At 38.9% G+C, this 18734-nt stretch overlaps 1 protein-coding gene across 5 annotated transcripts in view; it reads right to left on the bottom strand.

The window, feature by feature from the left end:
• Positions 1–18734, bottom strand: part of LOC105490435 (MORC family CW-type zinc finger 4) — a 60845-nt gene that overhangs the window by 7576 nt on the left and 34535 nt on the right. For all 5 annotated transcript variants that reach the window (XM_011756037.3, XM_011756039.3, XM_011756038.3 and 2 more), the window contains 5 exons: positions 13946–14044; positions 8651–8779; positions 7248–7316; positions 6783–6837; positions 5225–5400 (listed from right to left, as the gene is read on the bottom strand). In XM_011756037.3, coding sequence (XP_011754339.1) covers positions 5225–5400; positions 6783–6837; positions 7248–7316; positions 8651–8779; positions 13946–14044 — 528 coding nt within the window. The remainder of the gene's footprint in view (positions 1–5224; positions 5401–6782; positions 6838–7247; positions 7317–8650; positions 8780–13945; positions 14045–18734) is intronic.

Here is an 18734-nt window from a genome sequence, read left to right as displayed (position 1 = left end):
GAGCAAGTACATATTTAGAGTTTGTTTCATTAACCTTTTTATTTTCAATTTTTTACTATCTGGCATCATTTCCTTACTCCAATGTAACTTTATTCCCATCCACCTCCTTTATGCTGTTCTTGTCAAATATTTTACATGTGTATATGTTATAAGCACAATGATAAATCAATATATATATGCAATTATATACATATATATTGCTTTGCTATTATTTAAATCAGTTAAGAATAGAAAGAGGAAGAAATATGCTATTATATTGTGCTTTATAATTAACTACACAATTACTTTTACAAGCACTCTTTGCTTTTTCATGTGAATTCAGATTACTGTCTGATATTGCTTGCTTTCATCCTAAAAAACTCTCTCTAGTATTTCTTGTAAGGCAGGTCTGCTGGCAACAAATTCCTTCGGCTTTTGTTTATCTAGCAATGTATTTAGTTCACCTTTATTTCCTAAAGATAATTTTATTGTATTTAAGATACTTGGTTGACAGTCTTTCATTCAGTACTTTGAATATGTCATCACGCTGCCTTCTTGTTCCCATTTTTTTCTCACGAGAAGTCATCAACTTTAATCTTCTTGGGGTTCTCTTCTACATGACGAATCATTTTCTCTTTGCTTTTGGCTTTCAATATTTGCACTATGATGTGTCTGGCTATGAATCTCTGTATTTATCCTATTTTGAGTTTGCTGAGCTTCTTAGATGTATACATTAATGTTTTTCATCAACTTTGGGAAGTTTTTAGGCATGATTTCTTGAAATATTTTTTCTACTTTATTTTCTATTCTTCTTGCACTCCTATTATGCATATGTTAGTGCATTTCATGGCGTTCCACATTTCTCTGAAGCTCTGTTCATTTTTCTTTTCCACTGTTCTTCAAATTTCATAATCTATAACGGATCTATCTTCAAGTTTTTTTTTACTCTTTATCCTTCCAACTGTAATGTGCTGTTTAGTCCCTTTTTTTCATATCAGTTATTATACTTTGCACCTTCAGAATTTCCATTTGATTCTTTTTACAAGTTAAACAGTTATTTGTTGGTGAGAGAGTCCACTATGCTCATTTCTCCATTCTGGAAGTTGTTTCCCCAGATCATATTTTTAAATGTTAATACTGGCCCCTGAATCAATCTTATTCATTTGCAAAATTGTTCTTCTATTTCTACCCATTGTTTGTTATTTCAAGTATTCCTTTAGACACATTAGAATGTCTCTACTTCTCTCCCTCCACCATTACAGTGCAATTCAGAATTTCTTGTTAACCTTTAAAAATATGAACTAATTAGCCTTGGACATATAGCTTACTCAAATCTAAATATCTAAATAAATTACAGTCACTAATTCTTCCCTTCATTCAAATGCTTACGGTTACTTTAGATTTTTTTTTTTTTTTTTTTTTTGAGACAGGGTCTTGCTCTGTTGCCCAGACTGGAGTGCAATGGCACAATCACAGCTGGCTCACTGCAGCCTACGCTCAAGTGATTCTCCCACCTCAGCCTCCAGAGTAGCTGGGACCACAGGCACACGTCACCACACCCAGCTATGTTTTTTATTATTTGTAGAGAAGAGATCTCACTGTGTTGCCCAGGCTGGTCTCAAACTCCTAGGCTCAAGCAACCCTCCTGTCTTGGCCTCCCAAGTGCTGGTATAAGAGGTGTGAGCTACTGCACCCGGCCACTTTAAATCTTATTTTGTATCACCCATAAGAGAACTATATGTATTTGGCCGGGCGCAGTGGCTCATGCCTGTAATCCCAGCACTTTGGGAGGCCAAGGCGGGCACATCACAAGGTCAGGAGTTTGAGACCGGCCTGACCAACATGGTGAAACTCCGTCTCTTCTAAAAATACAAAAATTAGCCAGGCGTGGTGGCACGCACCTGTAATCCCAGCTACTCAGGAGGCTTAGGCAGGAGAATTGCTCGAACCCAGGAGGCGGATGTTGCAGTGAGCCAAGATTGCACCACTGCACTCCAGCCTGGGCGACAGAGCGAGACTGTCAAAAAAAAAAAAAAAAAAGAAAGAAAACTTATGCATTTTATATGTAAATATTGGGGATACCTTACATATCAAACTTTGACCTTATTACTACCCTAGAACAGGGCCTTTCATAAAGTAGGCACTCAAATACAGTCGTGCATTACTTATTGATGGGCATACGCTCTGAGAAATCCATTGTTAGACAATTTCCTCATTGTGCAAACATCATAGTCCTTACACAAACCCAGATGGCATAGCCTACTACACACCTAGGCAATCGCCTATTGCTCCTAGGCTATAAACCTGTGACTGTAGTGAATACTATAGGCAATGTAACAAAATGGTATTTGCATATCAAATATATCTAAATATACAAAAGGTACAGTAAAAATACAGTATTGAAAGTTTATGGGATAACTGTTGTGTATGTGACATCTTGTTATTGAACAAGATGTCATTATGTGGCATGATTATACACGTAGAATGAACGAATAGAAAGGGATTATTTCCTTTAACAGAAATAAGCTGTCTTCCCCTAAAAGGTTATACCTGCTTACATACTGGTGGAACCTATTCTTTTTTTTTTTTTTTTTTTTTTTTGAGACGGAGTCTCGCTCTGTCACCCAGGCTGGAGTGCAGTGGCCGGATCTCAGCTCACTGCAAGCTCCGCCTCCCGGGTTTACGCCATTCTCCTGCCTCAGCCTCCCGAGTAGCTGGGACTACAGGCGTCCGCCACCTCGCCCAGCTAGTTTTTTGTATTGTTTTAGTAAAGACGGGGTTTCACCGTGTTAGCCAGAATGGTCTCAATCTCCTGACCTCGTGATCCGCCCGTCTCGACCTCCCAAAGTGCTAGGATTACAGGCTTGAGCCACCGCGCCCGGCCTGGTGGAACCTATTCTTTATTGCAGGTCCTCTCCTTCCCTTGCTAGATTTGTGGGACTCACAAAGCTGTTTCCAGTGACACCTGTGGAGCTCCTGCTAAACTACCCCACTAGAACTTAAATGTGTTTTCTTGGATACTGTAGGCTTTATTTTATCTAGAGTTAGTAAGCTGAACTACATGACCCAAGGACCCTTATCAGCTTCCTATGCTGATAATAACAGAAGACCTTTGTAACTCTTGATTAAACCTTAATGATTTATCAGAAATCCTATATATTTTACTAGACTCTTAACTCCATTTTCTCCCATAAAAAGGTAGTCTCAGCCCAATCAATGTGATTCCCTCAAAAAGGGTAACTTGAAATGACACAATCATCATTTACTGATCTTATGTAACATATTTGACATTAGCAACAGCAACTATCACATACCTCTTATGTATCTCTTTCTCTTAAAATAATTTTATTCTCAATAAATAAAAATTACACATGAATGGTCAATGTACTTTACCTGTCCTCTACAGCCAAAACCTCACTCTCGATATAGCAATCTATAAGGACTCATATAAAAATTCCAACAGAGACTGATGAAGTATGCCACCCAATGGAAGTTCTATTGTACTGCATTCATAAAATAAGTATATAAATTAGCATTTGTAATCCCCTTGAGGTTACCAAAAACCACTACAGTTACAAAAGAAACACTGGAAAAAAAGGAAAAGTGGTCACAGTAGGGAAAGGATAGTCTTCAAAAGCAAAGACACCTGACACTCCAGCAGCAATGGTGATATATGAGCATCTCCAGGAGCCCAGGGTAAAAAGGTAACAATGTGCTTCAAAAACACTTAGTATTTACAGTACACCCCTCCCAACCTAAAATGGGAGTTGGAAAAGTATGCATGGAAACGGTATAATTAGGCTCAAGCTCCTGAGACTAAGGTTGGATTCTATTTCTTATCCCATTGCTACAAAATTCAATCTTAGAAACTGCTTCTTAAATATGACTCAGATTCAACCATTACTTATTGAGTACCTACTATATTCCAAGGCACTGTTCTATTGTGCTTTTTTTTTTTTAAGAGATGAGATTTCGCTGTGTTGTCCAGGCTTGTCTCGAACTCAGAAACACAGAGAAAAAGAAACCACCAACCAGGAGTCACTTTATCCTATTATGTATTCCACTGACTATTCTACAATATGTTAAGAAGATATCCAAACTGAAAATAGTCACTAAAAAGTTCACATCCCAACTGGGCATGGTGGCTCACTCCTGTAATCCTGGCACTTTGGGAGGCTGAGGTGGGTGGATCACCTGAGGTCGGGAGTTCAAGACCAGCCTGACCAACATGGAGAAACCCCGTCTCTACTAAAAATACAAAATTAGCCAGGCATGGTGGCGCATGCCTGTAATCCTAGCTACTCGGGAGGCTGAAGCAGGAGAATCGCTTGAACCTGGGAGGGGGAGGTTGTGGTGAGCCAATATTGTGCCATTGCACTCCAGCCTGGGCAACAAGAGTGAAACTCCGTCTCAAAAAAAAAAAAAAAAAAAAATTAACATCCCACTATATAATAGTCACATTACTGATGAACATAGACATTTCTACTATTAGAGAGCAACCCTGTCCCTGCCCTATATGGCTTGGCCCTATAAGAGTGAGAAGCAGAATAGAGAGGAGAAAGCAAAGAGTCATAATTAGGAGTACTAAGTTCAGTCCCATGGCAGTAAACGGGCAGTCACATCCTTCAATGCTTTAAATACTCCTGATATGTAAGAAAAAGAACAGTTATGCTCCTTCTTGTTATGAAGACACAAAATAACACTGATGAGGTGCTAGAAGGTGAACAAGTAAAGTCCAATGCTAAACTTATATTAATAATTTGTTATAGGAAACAACAAATGATAAAGCTTACCTAATGGCACAAATATATAATAGTTATTTTTATATGTGGCCAACATGTGCTAGGCCTATGAGGCCCCAGAGAACTTCAATATCCATACATTGAAGAAAAGGAACAATGCTTATCGAAATAACATTACCTTATTTGTGTAGTATTTTACACTTTTCAAATTTTGCCTATTATTTCACTTGCACAATTCCCAATATAATGTGAATACATGATACATAAAAAGAGCATCAGCAAATGATCACCTCAAAATTACAGACCTGATACAGCAGTTATAATACTGAAAAACTGGAGGTACATGCAACACACAATTCTATCAACTTAAAATTGTGTTTCTACTTCTGAATTCCATGCTAGGCCTTAGAAAAAATAGAAACAAGGTAAAACATACCAACTTACTCTACAGGAAAACAGACCCTAAAGCTTACTATTGACAAGAGATCATGCTTTTTAGTCACCTGGAAAACTGAAAAACACTGGAATCCAGAGGCTTAAGTTGAAGAGAAGGTGATCTGCTTTCTTCTCCACCAGATGGAAGCACACTAGGGCTATGAATTCCCTCATATCCAATTGTCTTGTTATTCAATCCAGCCATTTCTTGAATAGTAAGGATCTTTGGTGGATTACTGAATACCTAGAAAAGACAGAAATGATTTGTAAAAGTCTCAAATTCAAACCAAATGTCAAAGGATGAGTCAATCCTTTTGATGCTAGGAAAGAATGCTTGGCCAAATAAAAAGAAATCATTTCCTACACAAAGCAAACAGTGCACAGTAATGTACACTAGAACACTGAACCCAGGCATACTCAGTTATCAACCTTATCAGCTGGACACCAAACAGACCTCCCCCAACTTACTTACTGGCTCCTAGAATTATCCCATCCCCAATATAAACCCAGGCCCCCAATCACTGTCTAATTCTCTCTTGTGACCCAGTTTAAGGCTGAGTTTTCACTCCTCTGAGATGTGTGATGAGGGTAGGGATGGTGGGAAAATGCACTGCAGCAAGTGTCTGTGCCAGTTTGGGAGAAATACATGCGACAGACTAACATATATTCATAGTATACACACACACACAGACATGCATCTGGATCTTGTGGGAGAGCCAGCTCATGAAAATACTATGAATGATTAAGGTGAGGGAAAATATACGGGAGGTAAACTGAATGAGAACAGGGCAGTCCTAGGAAATCTCCCAATCTCTACATCAGACAATTAAACCAAGGCATTAGGGTATGAAACCTGATTATTCATATGCCTGGGTCTTGGCAGGATATCAGAAGAAGAGTTAGTATTAAATTGCCTCTATCCTCACCAGTCTGACCTACCCTGATTGAGTGGGTGGAAGGTGAATCTAACATGCGACTAGCAGATCTCTCTGGGAAAGAGGGTCAAGAGGGAAATCATGCAGAAAGGCACGGTTGGGAGGGGAAGATATATGGGTGCTATGGTGGCTGTCAGGAAAGGAGTGTCCCTGAAAGGACGGCCAACCTTATTGCACCCTTCAGCGTCCGGAGCTGGGCAACCATGTCCGAGAGACAGTGCTCCTGAAAATTCAAAACAGCAGAGTTTTTATAAAGCCAGCCAGCCTGAAAGCAGGGATCGGGGAGGAGTACAAAGAACCACCCCTTCTTCCCAAGAGGAAGGAGGAAGGGATCACCCCTGAATCCTAGAAGAAAAGAGACAGGAAAAGCAGACACTTAACAGGAGAAGCCTGTATGAGGATGGAACACAACCCTGAATATTCTGTGACATTGAATGTGACATTCATACTGTCCAGATTCAGTACTGAATCCAAATCTGGAAGATAAACGATTTGACTCTTCTATTTTTGGTGATCTAAACATCAGTGACAGCAGAGCAAAGCAAAACCAAAAGATTCAATGAAAAAAGACCACCAAAAGAAATGGTTTGTTATTTCTATGCAGCTTTCAAGATTGCTGCTTCCTTCAACTTATATTCTCTGCTGGGGAAAATGTTGTGTGAGAACGATAAGGGTGTACATTGCCTCTCACCTGGTGGTTCTCATTTTCCATAGGCATCTTCTTCTTCTCCTCAACAGTTTGTTCTCTAGGAGAAGACAAAAATGCTATTTAATTCACTCATGAAACTTCTCAGTTTGAAATGGACTGCCAATTGTAGATTTAGGTTATAATATTCCTTCCAAATAACAAATACTGTGAGCCTCATTGAGTAACTGAGGGTGCCTTTCTGAACTAGGTTACCGAAGTGAGATTTTAAGTACCCCACCAGAGAGAGAGAGAGAGAGAGAAAGAGAGGAGAAAGACTAAATACAATCACTAGTTGAGACATTCAAGAGATGATTAGAAGGAATAAAGAACTGGGAGAGCCGAGAGGTGAAGAGGGAAATTATTTAAGAACCAAAAAAAATTCTCTCTTCTCAAAACTCCCCTGTCCTATAAGGAAGTGTCAGGCTACTCTACCCTATGATAGAGAACACCATCTCATGTATACTCAACTGTTTCTTAGCTTTGCTCAAGCACAGGTCTTCGTCAATGAGTTCGTGTTCCTCTGGAACAGAGCATCTCCTGCAGTATAGAGAAGAAATCATGCTTTGGAAAAAAACTGGGTCCTTCACTTTTACCTTTTAATTTCCTTACAACTATGCAGGTTAACAACTCTCTAACATTATAGAGTTCAGATCCCATTCAAATTGTAAAACCTTGTTATATGTAAAGCATGAGAAAGAGAATTTTAGGAGTAAAAACTGAAAGGAGTACTAGAAAATACATTCAGTGGTCAAAAGTAATCCTAGAAACAAACAAAATTTAACAATAATTGGCAGCTATATTATACCCAGTTTATAAAAGGGCAAAGTGGCCTGCAAGGTTATGTCTCCCGTACTAAAAGATAAAGTATTCACAAATGAGACTTCTAAGTACTCAGTTCCATATAATAATTACATAATCTCATTTACTCTCATGGAAAGATACTTATGCATATCTAGAGACTATGAGGAAATGTTTGTATTTATAGACCTAATCTTTGTTCATTCAACTTCTTCAATTTTAGACATTTTCCCCTAAAACGCATACCTATTTTAGAACCTTTCTATCAGTATTTATCCTTCAAGAAGAATTTTAAGAAAGTCACAGCTGAATTGAAGCACACTGACTTATTATTATGAACCTATATGACTACTGAGTCAAATTTTTAAAAACTTTTAAATTAAAGTTAATGCCCACAGACATGCCAGACGCTATTTAGATGTTGGATGTTGCAAGGAACATATGGTATATTAGGAAGCCAAACACACAAACAACACTGAATATACAACAGGTACAGGTACTACTGTAGAACACTGATTCCAAATACGAAGCATATAAAGAACATCATCGACTTGACCTGGAATGTAAAGTCCTTGGTCTCAAAGAGTTTACAACCTCTTGAAGAGCCAAAGCTCTTCAAAGATACATATGTGAAAAACATCCAAAAAGTACAAAACAATATGTGAACAAACGTCAAGAATCAAATACCAGAGGAAAGCATAGTAAAATAACTGTAAACTATGGTCAACAGGAAAAGCATCACACAAAACACTTCCTCCCCAGATGGATGTGATTAGGATAGACAAATGGAATGCGGAAAGTCATTGCAAGCAAGAGGAATGACACTATCAAAGTCACGGACATGAGAGTAAGCATGGCATGTGTAGGGAATAGTGAAGCCACAGGTCTGGCTCAAGTACAAAGTTTGTGTTAAGATACCACAAAATGTAAGGCTAGATAGGTAAGGTGGGGTCAGTTAGAACAGGGCCTTGAATGCCAGGCTGAAGGGTGTGAACCTGAGATGAAAAATGTTTTAGACTATAGAGATAAATCAGTAGTTACCTCGAGCATAAGATTGAGTCCTGGAACCTTACCTGTACTTTGGATGGGAATTATAATAACAAAACCATCTTGCAGGTAACATGGATGGATCAATCTTGCCAGGAAGCTTCCTCCATTTAAGACACTCATCACACTGAACCCATGTCTGGTCAGGAACCCTCCTGAATGAAGGAAAATGGAAAGGTGACTGTGTATATCTTAGCTCTGTGCTTTGTCTTAAATTAGAAAGGTGCAGTCTAAAAGAGAAAGAACCTAATTTCATATATGAAATGTGTTGGGAATGTTATCATCTCAGTGCCCAAATGTATATATTTTTAACTTCACAGATAAAATGATAGAACTATAGCAAATATGGATATGAAAAATAGTAACAAGTATTAACATGGTGAGCTACTTTTATGGACGTCAATAATATTTATCCCGTAACCAAAAACCACTTGTACCCCAAAAGCTATTGCAACAAAATTTTTTAAATAATTTTTATCCTGGTAGCACTTGTTCCAAGCAAACAATAGGATAATTTTAACTCTAAAATTTATTAACTTGGAAAAATTCTGTTTATTACTATATTACCAAGAAATAAAACACATAGAATCATTTTGTTTGCTTTTGTCCAATCACGTAACAGGCTTAAAATGCATTTATGGGAGTCATGGAAGCATTGCCATTAAAACATCTCCCCCATTTCCCTACAGAGACTCCTTATTCCTTTTTGTTTCCCTCTCAAGAAAAACCCTTTGCTTATAATACTTCAATCAAAATTTTACAAGGTTGATATTCCCAAAGTTAATGTTAAAAAGTAATATAAATTTGATTAAATTTCATAACTAGAAATGGTGGCTCCAGACAACAATGGGGCTAAACTAAGATAAAACTCTTCCAGAGTTCAACTCTTAAAATGCATACCCACTCCCATTCCCCTCAGTTACCTACACTTTAGAGTGAATTTGTTTCTCTGAGAAAGAAAGTGGCCCTTATAATGACAGAAGTACTCAGTACCTAAGGTATAAAAGACAGGCTAGAGTGAGAACAAAGAAGGCTGGAGAAAAGACACACAAAGCAAGAAGAGGGACACCTCAGCCAATTTCACTAACATGTAATTTAGCCCAGGATGAAATTTATGCATGTTATATTTACACTGCTCTCATACTAGATATTTCAACAGACTGGTGCGGTTCTTTTACGTCTTAGTTCAATAATTTTCTTAACATCTTAAATTGTGCTTTTTACTTTTCTTGTTGTTGTTGTTGTTTCCTTTTAGACAGGGTCTCACTCTGTCTCCCAGGCTAGAGTGCTGTGGCACAATTTCAGTTCACTACAACCTCTGCCTCCTGGGCTCAAGCAATCCTCCCACCTCAGCCTCCCAGGTAGCTGTGGGACTACAGGCATGCGCCACCACACCCAGCTAATGTTTGTACTTTTGGTAGAGATGGGGTTTCAACATGTTGCCCAGGCTGGTCTTGAACTCCTGAGATCAAGCAATCCACCTGCCTCAGCCTCCCAAAGTGCTGGGATTACAAGTGTGAGCCACCGTGCCCGGCTTTAAAATGTGCTTTTTTCTAAATATAAAAGTAATATAAGCTCAATATTAAAAGCTAGAAAATAGAGAAATATATACAGAAAATAAAAGGCACTCATAATTCTACCATTGAAATACAATGCCCTCTTTTTTTAAAAAACCCTGTTTGAACAAAGAAAGTTTGTGCACATTTTTGGATCTACAGCTTCCTATTTTCTAGCTCCAGGCTGTTCCAGCCTTGCAACCTCTAAGCTGTACGCTCAGGCCTGACCTCTGGTGTCTATGTATTTCTAGACAGCCACTGTCTTAGAGCCAGAGTCAGTAAAAAGCATCTTCAGCAGTAGTAGGAGGGGAGAAGAAAGCTGATATTAGCTTTGGTTCTACATGCATATGCACAGGAGAGTCTCTTGCAGGGTGCCAGTATTACTCTCTCGGGGATAGGCACGCTTAGAGGTAGCAACCGTCTGTTTCAGGTTCCATGCAGATCATGGTAGATCCTTCAATCCAGGCAGATAGGAAAGGCTTTTAGCCCATGCTTACAGGAAATAGGTAGCTGAGGCGGCTGTACTACATTCCCCTCATTGCATCCCTCCAGAAGAAAGCAGCAGTTAAGAACTTAGGTTTGGGGGACCTGATTTCAAACCTATATTCAAACCTTAGGTCTACCACTTGCTGCTTGCCTCACCTAAAGCAAGTTACTAAAGTTCTTGGTGTATCAGTCTCTGCATCTATAAAGAAGTAACAATAATATCTAACAGATAGGGTTGTTGTGATGATTAAATAAATCACTGCATGTAAAGAACTTAGAACAGTGCCTGACATATAAGTAAGTGTTCAATAATTACCATTATTACAGTTCTGCTTCCAGCACACACACTCTCTAGCAGTATGTTAACATCGGTTTCACTGCATTAATCACTGCTAATTTGAAAGACAAAAAATGGCATCTCATCTTAGTTTGTACTTCTTTGAAAACTATGGAGAATGGCCATGAGCTGACAACCATCTGATCTTTGACAAACCTGACAAAAACAAGAAACGGAGAAAGGATTCCCTATTTAATAAATGGTGCTGGGAAAACTGGCTAGCCCTATGTAGAAAGCTGAAACTGGATCCCTTCCTTACATCTTACACAAAAATCAATTCAAGATGGATTAAAGACTTAAATGTTAGACCTAAAACCATAAAAACCTTAGAAGAAAACCTAGGCGATACCATTCAGGACATAGGCATGGGCAAGGATTTCATGTCTAAAATACCAAAAGCAATTGCAACAAAAGTCAAAATTGACAAATGGGATCTAATTAAACTAAAGAGCTTCTGCACAGCAAAAGAAACTACCATCAGAGTGAACAGGCAACCTACAGAATGGGAGAAAATTTTTGTAATCTACTCATCTGACAAAGGGCTAATATCCAGAATCTACAAAGAACTCAAACAAATTTACAAGACAAAAACAACCCCATCAAAAAATGGGCAAAGGATATGAACAGACACTTCGCAAAAGAAGACATTTATGCAGCTAACAGACACATGAAAAAATGCTCATCATCACTGGCCATCAGAGAAATGCAAATCAAAACCACAATGAGATACCATCTCACACGAGTTAGAATGGCGATCATTAAAAAGTCAGGAAACAACAGGTGCTGGAGAGGATGTGGAGAAATGGGAACACTTTTACACTGTTGGTGGGACTGTAAACTAGTTCAACCATTGTGGAAGACAGTGTGACAATTCCTCAAGGATCTAGAACTAGAAATACCATTTGACCCAGCCATCCCATTACTGGGTATATACCCAAAGGATTATAAATCATGCTGCTATAAAGACACATGCACACGTATGTTTACTGTGGCACTATTCACAATAGCAAAGACTCGGAACCAACTCAAATGTCCATCAATGATAGACTGGATTAAGAAAATGTGACACATATACACCATGGAATACCATGCAGCCATAAAAAAGGATGAGTTCATGTCCTTTGTAGGGACAGGGATGAAGCTGGAAACCATCATTCTCAGCAAACTATCACAAGGACAAAAAGCCAAATACCGCATGTTCTCACTCATAGGTAGGAATTGAACAATGAGAACACTTGGACACAGGAAGGGGAACATCACACCAGGGCCTGCTGTGGAGTGGGGGGAGAGGGGAGGGATAGCATTAGGAGATATACCTAATGTAAATGATGAATTAACGGGTGCAGCACACCAACACAGCACATGTACACATATGTAACGAACCTGCACATTGTGCACATGTACCCTAGAACTTAAAGTATAATTTAAAAATAAATAAAATTTTAAAATAAAATTAAAAAACAGAAGAGGGTAATACAGCCATTAGGTTGCATTTGAAATAAAATTTTATATCATACATTTACCTAATAATTAAAATAACAGGTACCTACTCCAAAAAGAACTTCTACCACTCTAATGTTTGTCTTGATGGTAGTGTAACTGACTGTGTATGTGTTGCTACACATTCGATCCTCTGTATTATGCTCCTTACCTGACTTGTCTTAGAGTCAATAAATTCTACCTTTTCTTTTTTTTTTTTTTTTTTGAGACGGAGTCTGGCTCTGTTGCCCAGGCTGGAGTGCAGTGGCTGGATCTCAGCTCACTGCAAGCCCCGCCTCCCGGGTTCACGCCATTCTCCTGCCTCAGCCTCCCAAGTAGCTGGGAGTACAGGCGCCCGCCACCTCGCCCGGCTAATTTTTTTTTGTATTTTTTTAGTAGAGACGGGGTTTCACCGTGTTAGCCAGGATGGTCTCGATCTCCTGACCTCGTGATCCGCCCGTCTCGGCCTCCCAAAGTGCTGGGATTACAGGCTTGAGCCACCGCGCCCGGCCCAAATTCTACCTTTTCTTTAACATACTGGGTTCTCTATTTCTACTCTCATGTACTGGTACAGTCCCAGCAATATTCACTAGGAATTTAAAAAAAAAGGGAAGTTTGCTAACATGTCTGAACACCTACTATATGCCAGTCACTGTGCTAAAAATGTATGTCACCTAAGTTAATATATTCAGACAGGTGAAGTAACTTACTTACCCAAGCTCACTCAACTATTAAAAAGCAGATCCAGATTTTCAACCCAGGAATGTTTGATTTAAATAGCCATAATCTTCTACTATATCACACTACCAGTTTTAAATTGACAGTACTCAACTCTTCACATTTATGATCCAGACCGTAAATGTGTTAAAGCAGAATGAAGAGGTTTAGAGAATGAAGCAATTAGTACCTGTGACTTCCTATTTTTAATCAATTAAACTTCCTGATGTGAAAAGCACCATCTTACTGAGAGGTGAGGCCAGCTGGACTTCCTGGGTCAAGTGGGGACTTAGGGAACTTTCCTGTCTTACAAGAGGATTGTAAAACGTACCAATCAGCGCTCTGTAAAACGCACCAATCAGCAGGATTCTAAAAGTAGCCAATCGTGGGGAGGATTGAAAAAAGGGCACTCTGATAGGACAGAAACAGAACATGGGAGGGAACAATAAAGGAATAAAAGCTGGCCACCCCAGCAAGCAGCGGCAACCCACCCGGGTCCCCTTACAAGCTGTGGCAGCTTTGTCCTTTCGCTGTTCACAATAAACCTTGCTACCACTCACTCTTTGGGTCCGTGCCATCTTTAAGAGCTGTAACACTCACCAGGAAGGTTTGCAGCTTTATTCTTGAAGTGAGTGAGACCACGAATCCACTGGCAGAAACCAACTCCGGACACATTACCCTTGTTCCTTCCATTTGATCTATGGATATTATCCCTAATACATTCATATTCTATATCTATTACTTACGGTATTGGCCTGGCTACAGCTGAGGTCTCAAAATTATATTGAGATGTTTTTTCCTTCCAGTAAGAATTGAGCTTCTGGGCAAGGGCGTTTATTGTTAACCTGAAAGAAAATGCAAGAAGTATGTCAAAGTTTAGCACTTGTTGAACAATTCTTTGATCTTTGAAAAGTTCCCATTTAACAGACGTCAATAATTTAGAGTATCTGGCATACTTTTGAACATCTACACTTTAAGAAACCAAGATGGGAATCCATTGCCTTTGCAAGCTATGTGTCAAGATGACAAAGTCATAACACTGAACAGTCACTTTGGTTGAAAAGGTGAAATGGTCACAAGTGCTAAAAAGTAGAGTTCTACAAATTTTCAGGGCTTGTTGAATCATGGAGTGTGTGGGTAACCTGACATTAGAGACTATGACTGCAGAGACAGAATAGAGCTAAATATTAATAAGTTGATGGGGAGTTATTTGATTGTCAGATGACTACAGGTAGATAATTCAGAACAAGGTAAAAATCAGAGGATCAAATACTGTACCCTATCTATTATAAATCAATCAAATATTAACTCTAGTATGTCTATATAGTCCCTCTTCATCCAAATGCTGATCATAGTAGCATTATGGTGCCCATGAACAAGCACTCCAACATTCTACTACACAGCCGTTACTGGAGGCTATATCTGAGTTCCAGCCCTTGGTCTTTCTCTTTTATTTTTCTCCCCAAAGGAACAACAGAAGACTCAGGGTCAACAAAAAATGTAATTTGTAAAAATCAAAACCTGAATTTTACTTTTAAAAACTTCCAACTTTCGAATTGCTAATTCCTATTTAATTCCATAACCTGAGATTACAACTTAATGTAGAGCTATACACAACTGGAAAACTGTACACTTAGAATTCAGAATTATTTTAAATATCTTGGCCCCCTGGATCATTCCCCAAGGTTTTTGCAGAGCTCTTCTCTTGTTAAGAGAAACTCTTATCTCCAACCTTACTCATATTAAATTAGATTCTCACTACACAGAAAAGATTAACGTAATCATATATGACCTCCCCTATAAACTCTTACTCCCCTTCAACCTATTAATGTTCCTACTCTATGTCTGTATCCTTCCCTCAAGTCACAGATGAAGAACTATTCCTCATTTCCTCTTAAAAATCTACTTAAAATCTACTTTAAAAAGAAGTAGATTAGATGGGCTTATGGGAAGATGGCAGAATAAGAAGCATGTGGAAGCTGTCTCCATACATATACAACAACTGCAGTAGCAAAAGCTGCATGATGTAACTATTTTGAAACTCTGGAGTCTATTGGAAAGTTTGCAACTTCCAGGGGAAAGCTTGGATGGTAAATTGTGGTTAATTTTGGTCAATTTCAGTTCTTAGGCTCAGTAATAGCTACCCATTCCCCACTCCCAGCCCTATAGAAGCAACCCTGCATGTGTTCTAAGAGCAACTTGTAGGAGCCAGTGTGGGCAAAAAGGACACTGTCCTCCAAATATTGCAAATCTATCCCCTGATCACTGCTCGCTGCTTTTGATCACAGATGTGAAAACAAAAAGCAAGAGACCATTGTTGTTGAACCTCCCCCATTGTTTCAACCCTCTCCTCTTCCAGTTGAAGTGACATCCAGAGGATTCAAAGTCCTGGCATCTTTTTTTCCTCCTCTATTTCTCTATTTTCCCCTTTCGTGAGCCAGACATAAAGACAAGGACATTCAAAAGCAATTCCACATATGGGGAAAATTAGAAAGCCACTGTGAATGCCCAGAAAAAAATGCAAGCTGAAAAAAGAAGTGAAAAGACCTTAAACTTACTTCTCAGGTTATTCCTTGGCACGGAGAAAGCCTACAACAATAACAACAACAACAACAACAATAACAACAAACAGCAAACCATAGGAAAGGAGAATTTTATTTCCAGAGTTACCACATTATTAGATTCAAATGTTCAGTTTGCAACAAAAAGTTACAAGGCATACAAACAAACAAGACAGGGTGGCCCATTCAAAGGAAAAAAAAGAAATCACCCCTGAAAAAGAACTGATAGATCAACTCGACAAAGATTTTAAAATGGTCTTAAAGATACTCAAAAACTATATGAAGATGAGCAGAAAGTCAAGAAAACAATGCATAAGCAAAATAGAAAATCAACAAAGAGGTAACAAACCTAAAAAGAAATCCAAAAGAAAGTCTGAAGCTGAAAAGTCTAAAAACTGAAATAAAAAATCCACTGCAGGAATTCAAAGGCAGATCTGATCAGACAGAAAAAAGAATCAGTGAACTTGAAGATAAAAATTGGAAATTATCAAGTATTAAGAGCAGAAAGAACAAAGATTGAAGAAAAGTGAACAAAAACTAAGGGACCCATAGGACATCATAACTGGTCCAACATATGCATTAGCAGAGTCCCAGAAAGAGAAGAGAGAAAGGAACAGAAAGAATATTTGAATAAATAATTGCCAAAAACTTCCCAAATTTGATGAAAGACACGAATATAAACATCCAACCTTAACTGCAAGTAGGATGAACTCGGAGAGACTCAGAACCAAACACATTGTAATCAAACCATGAAAGTCAAAGACAGAGAATCTTAAAAACACCAAGAGAGAAACAACATATTACATTCAAGGAATCCTTAAAGTTTGTAACTCCACTTTTTATTTTCTATATAATGTAAGAGAATACATTTAAAAGAAAAAAATGGGCCAGGTGCAGTGGCTCATGCCTGTAATCCCAGCTATGTGGGAGGCTGAGGCAGGAGAATAGCGTGAACCAGGAAGGGGAGGTTGTAGTGAGCCAAGATGGCACCACTGCACTCCAGCCCAGGCAACAAGAGCAAAACTACATCTCAAAAAAAAAAAAAAGAAAAGAAAAGATAAAAGTTACAAGTCTGCAAGCCAGTATTATTGTAACTTTGGTTTGTAACTCCACATTTTGTTTTCTACATAATTTAAAAGGCTAATACATTACAAATTATTTGTTTATGATTTTGGACACACAATGTACAAAGATGTAATTCTGTGATATCAACAACTGAAAGGAATGGTGATGCAGCTGTTAAAGGAGCAGAACTTTTGTAAGGAATTGAAGTTAAGGTGGTATAAATCCAAATTAGAGTGTCATAACTTAAAGATATTAAATGTAATTCCCATGATAACCACAAAGAAAACAGCTATAGAATATACACAAAAGGAAATGAGAAAGGAATTTAAATGTTTCACTATATATAAAAAAAATCACCTAAACACAAAAGATGGCAATGTAGGAAATGAGGGGCAAAGAAAGCTACAACGGACACAGAAAACAAACAACAAAATGACAGAAGTAAGTCTCTCCTCATCAGTAATTATTTTAAATGTAAATGGATTAAATCCAGATTCACAAAGATATGATATAATGAAAAAGAATATAGCAGATGGTATCTGGAAGTGGGGTACTACTATAACAAATACCTAAAAACATGGAAGTGGCTTTAGAATTCGTAATTGGCAGAGGCTACAACAATTTTGAGAAGTTTGACAGAAAAAACCTACATTGCCTTCAATGTAGTAGAAATATAGATGTTAATACATGCTTTCACTAGTGAGGGCTCAGAAAGAAGTGAAAAGTATGGCAGAGAAAACACAAATTACCTTAGAAAATACCCAAATCATTGTAAACAGACTATTGGTAGAAATATGGATGTTAAAGGCATTGCTAGTGAAGGCTCAGAAGGAAGTGACGAACATGTTATTGGAAAACTTGAGAGAAGATGATCCTTGTTACACAGTGGCAGAAAGTTTAGCAGAACTGTCCTACAGTTATGCGGAAAACACAACTTATAAATGATGAAACTGGAAATTTAGCTGAGGAGATCTTCAGGAAAAGTGTTAAAGGTATGGCCTGATGTCTTCTTGCTGCTTATGTAAAATGCAAGAGGAAAGAGACAAATTGAAGAATGAACTGTTAAACAAAAAGAAACCAGGACTTGATGACTTGGGAAATTCTCAGCCCATTCACATTGCAAAATATGCTAAAATTTAGAGATTCACTGTCAGGAAAATATGCTCTAGAGAAAAAGTTGAGGCTGGGCCTGGACAATCTTTTGTTAATATCTCAGAAAATCAAAAGGTCAGAGCATTCAGTCACACAAAATACTCTTTGAAAAGATAAAGTGAGTGTTTCCAAGATGGCTGAACAGTAACAGCCCCAGTCTACAGCTCCCAGCGAGATTGACGCAGCAGACGGGTGATTTCTGCATTTCCAACTGAGGTAACTGGTTCATCTCATTGGGACTGGTTGGAGAGTGGGTGCAGCCCATGGAGGGAGAGCCAAAGCAGGGTGGTGCATTGCCTCACCGCGAAACACAAGAGGTCGGGGGATTTTCCCTTCCCAGCCAAGGGAAGCTGTGAGTGACTGTACCTGGAGGAGCAGTACACTGGTGCCCAAATACTGCACTTTTCCCATGGTCTCTGCAACCGGCAGACCAGGAGAAACCCCCCTGTGACTGGCTTGGTGGGTGCCACACCCACAGCGCCTTGCTCGCTGCTAGTGCAGCAGTCTGAAATCGACCTGGAACATGGGACCTTGGCAGGCAGGCATTGCCATTGCTGAGGCTTGAGAAGGTGGTTCTATGTTCACAGTGTACACAAAGCGGCAGGGAAGCTCGAACTGGGCGGAGCCCACCACAGCTCAGCAAGGCCTACTGCCTCTCTAGATTCCACCTCTGGGGGCAGGGCATATCTGAACAAAAGGCAGCAGACAGCTTCTGCAGACTTAAAAGTCCCTGCCTGCCAGCTCTGAAGAGAGCAGT

The sequence above is a fragment of the Macaca nemestrina genome, chromosome X, assembly GCF_043159975.1.
Source record: "Macaca nemestrina isolate mMacNem1 chromosome X, mMacNem.hap1, whole genome shotgun sequence".
NCBI lineage: Eukaryota > Metazoa > Chordata > Mammalia > Primates > Cercopithecidae > Macaca > Macaca nemestrina.
The sequence above is the reverse complement of the archived record's forward strand: the minus strand, read 5'-3'. Positions and strand labels throughout refer to the sequence as shown.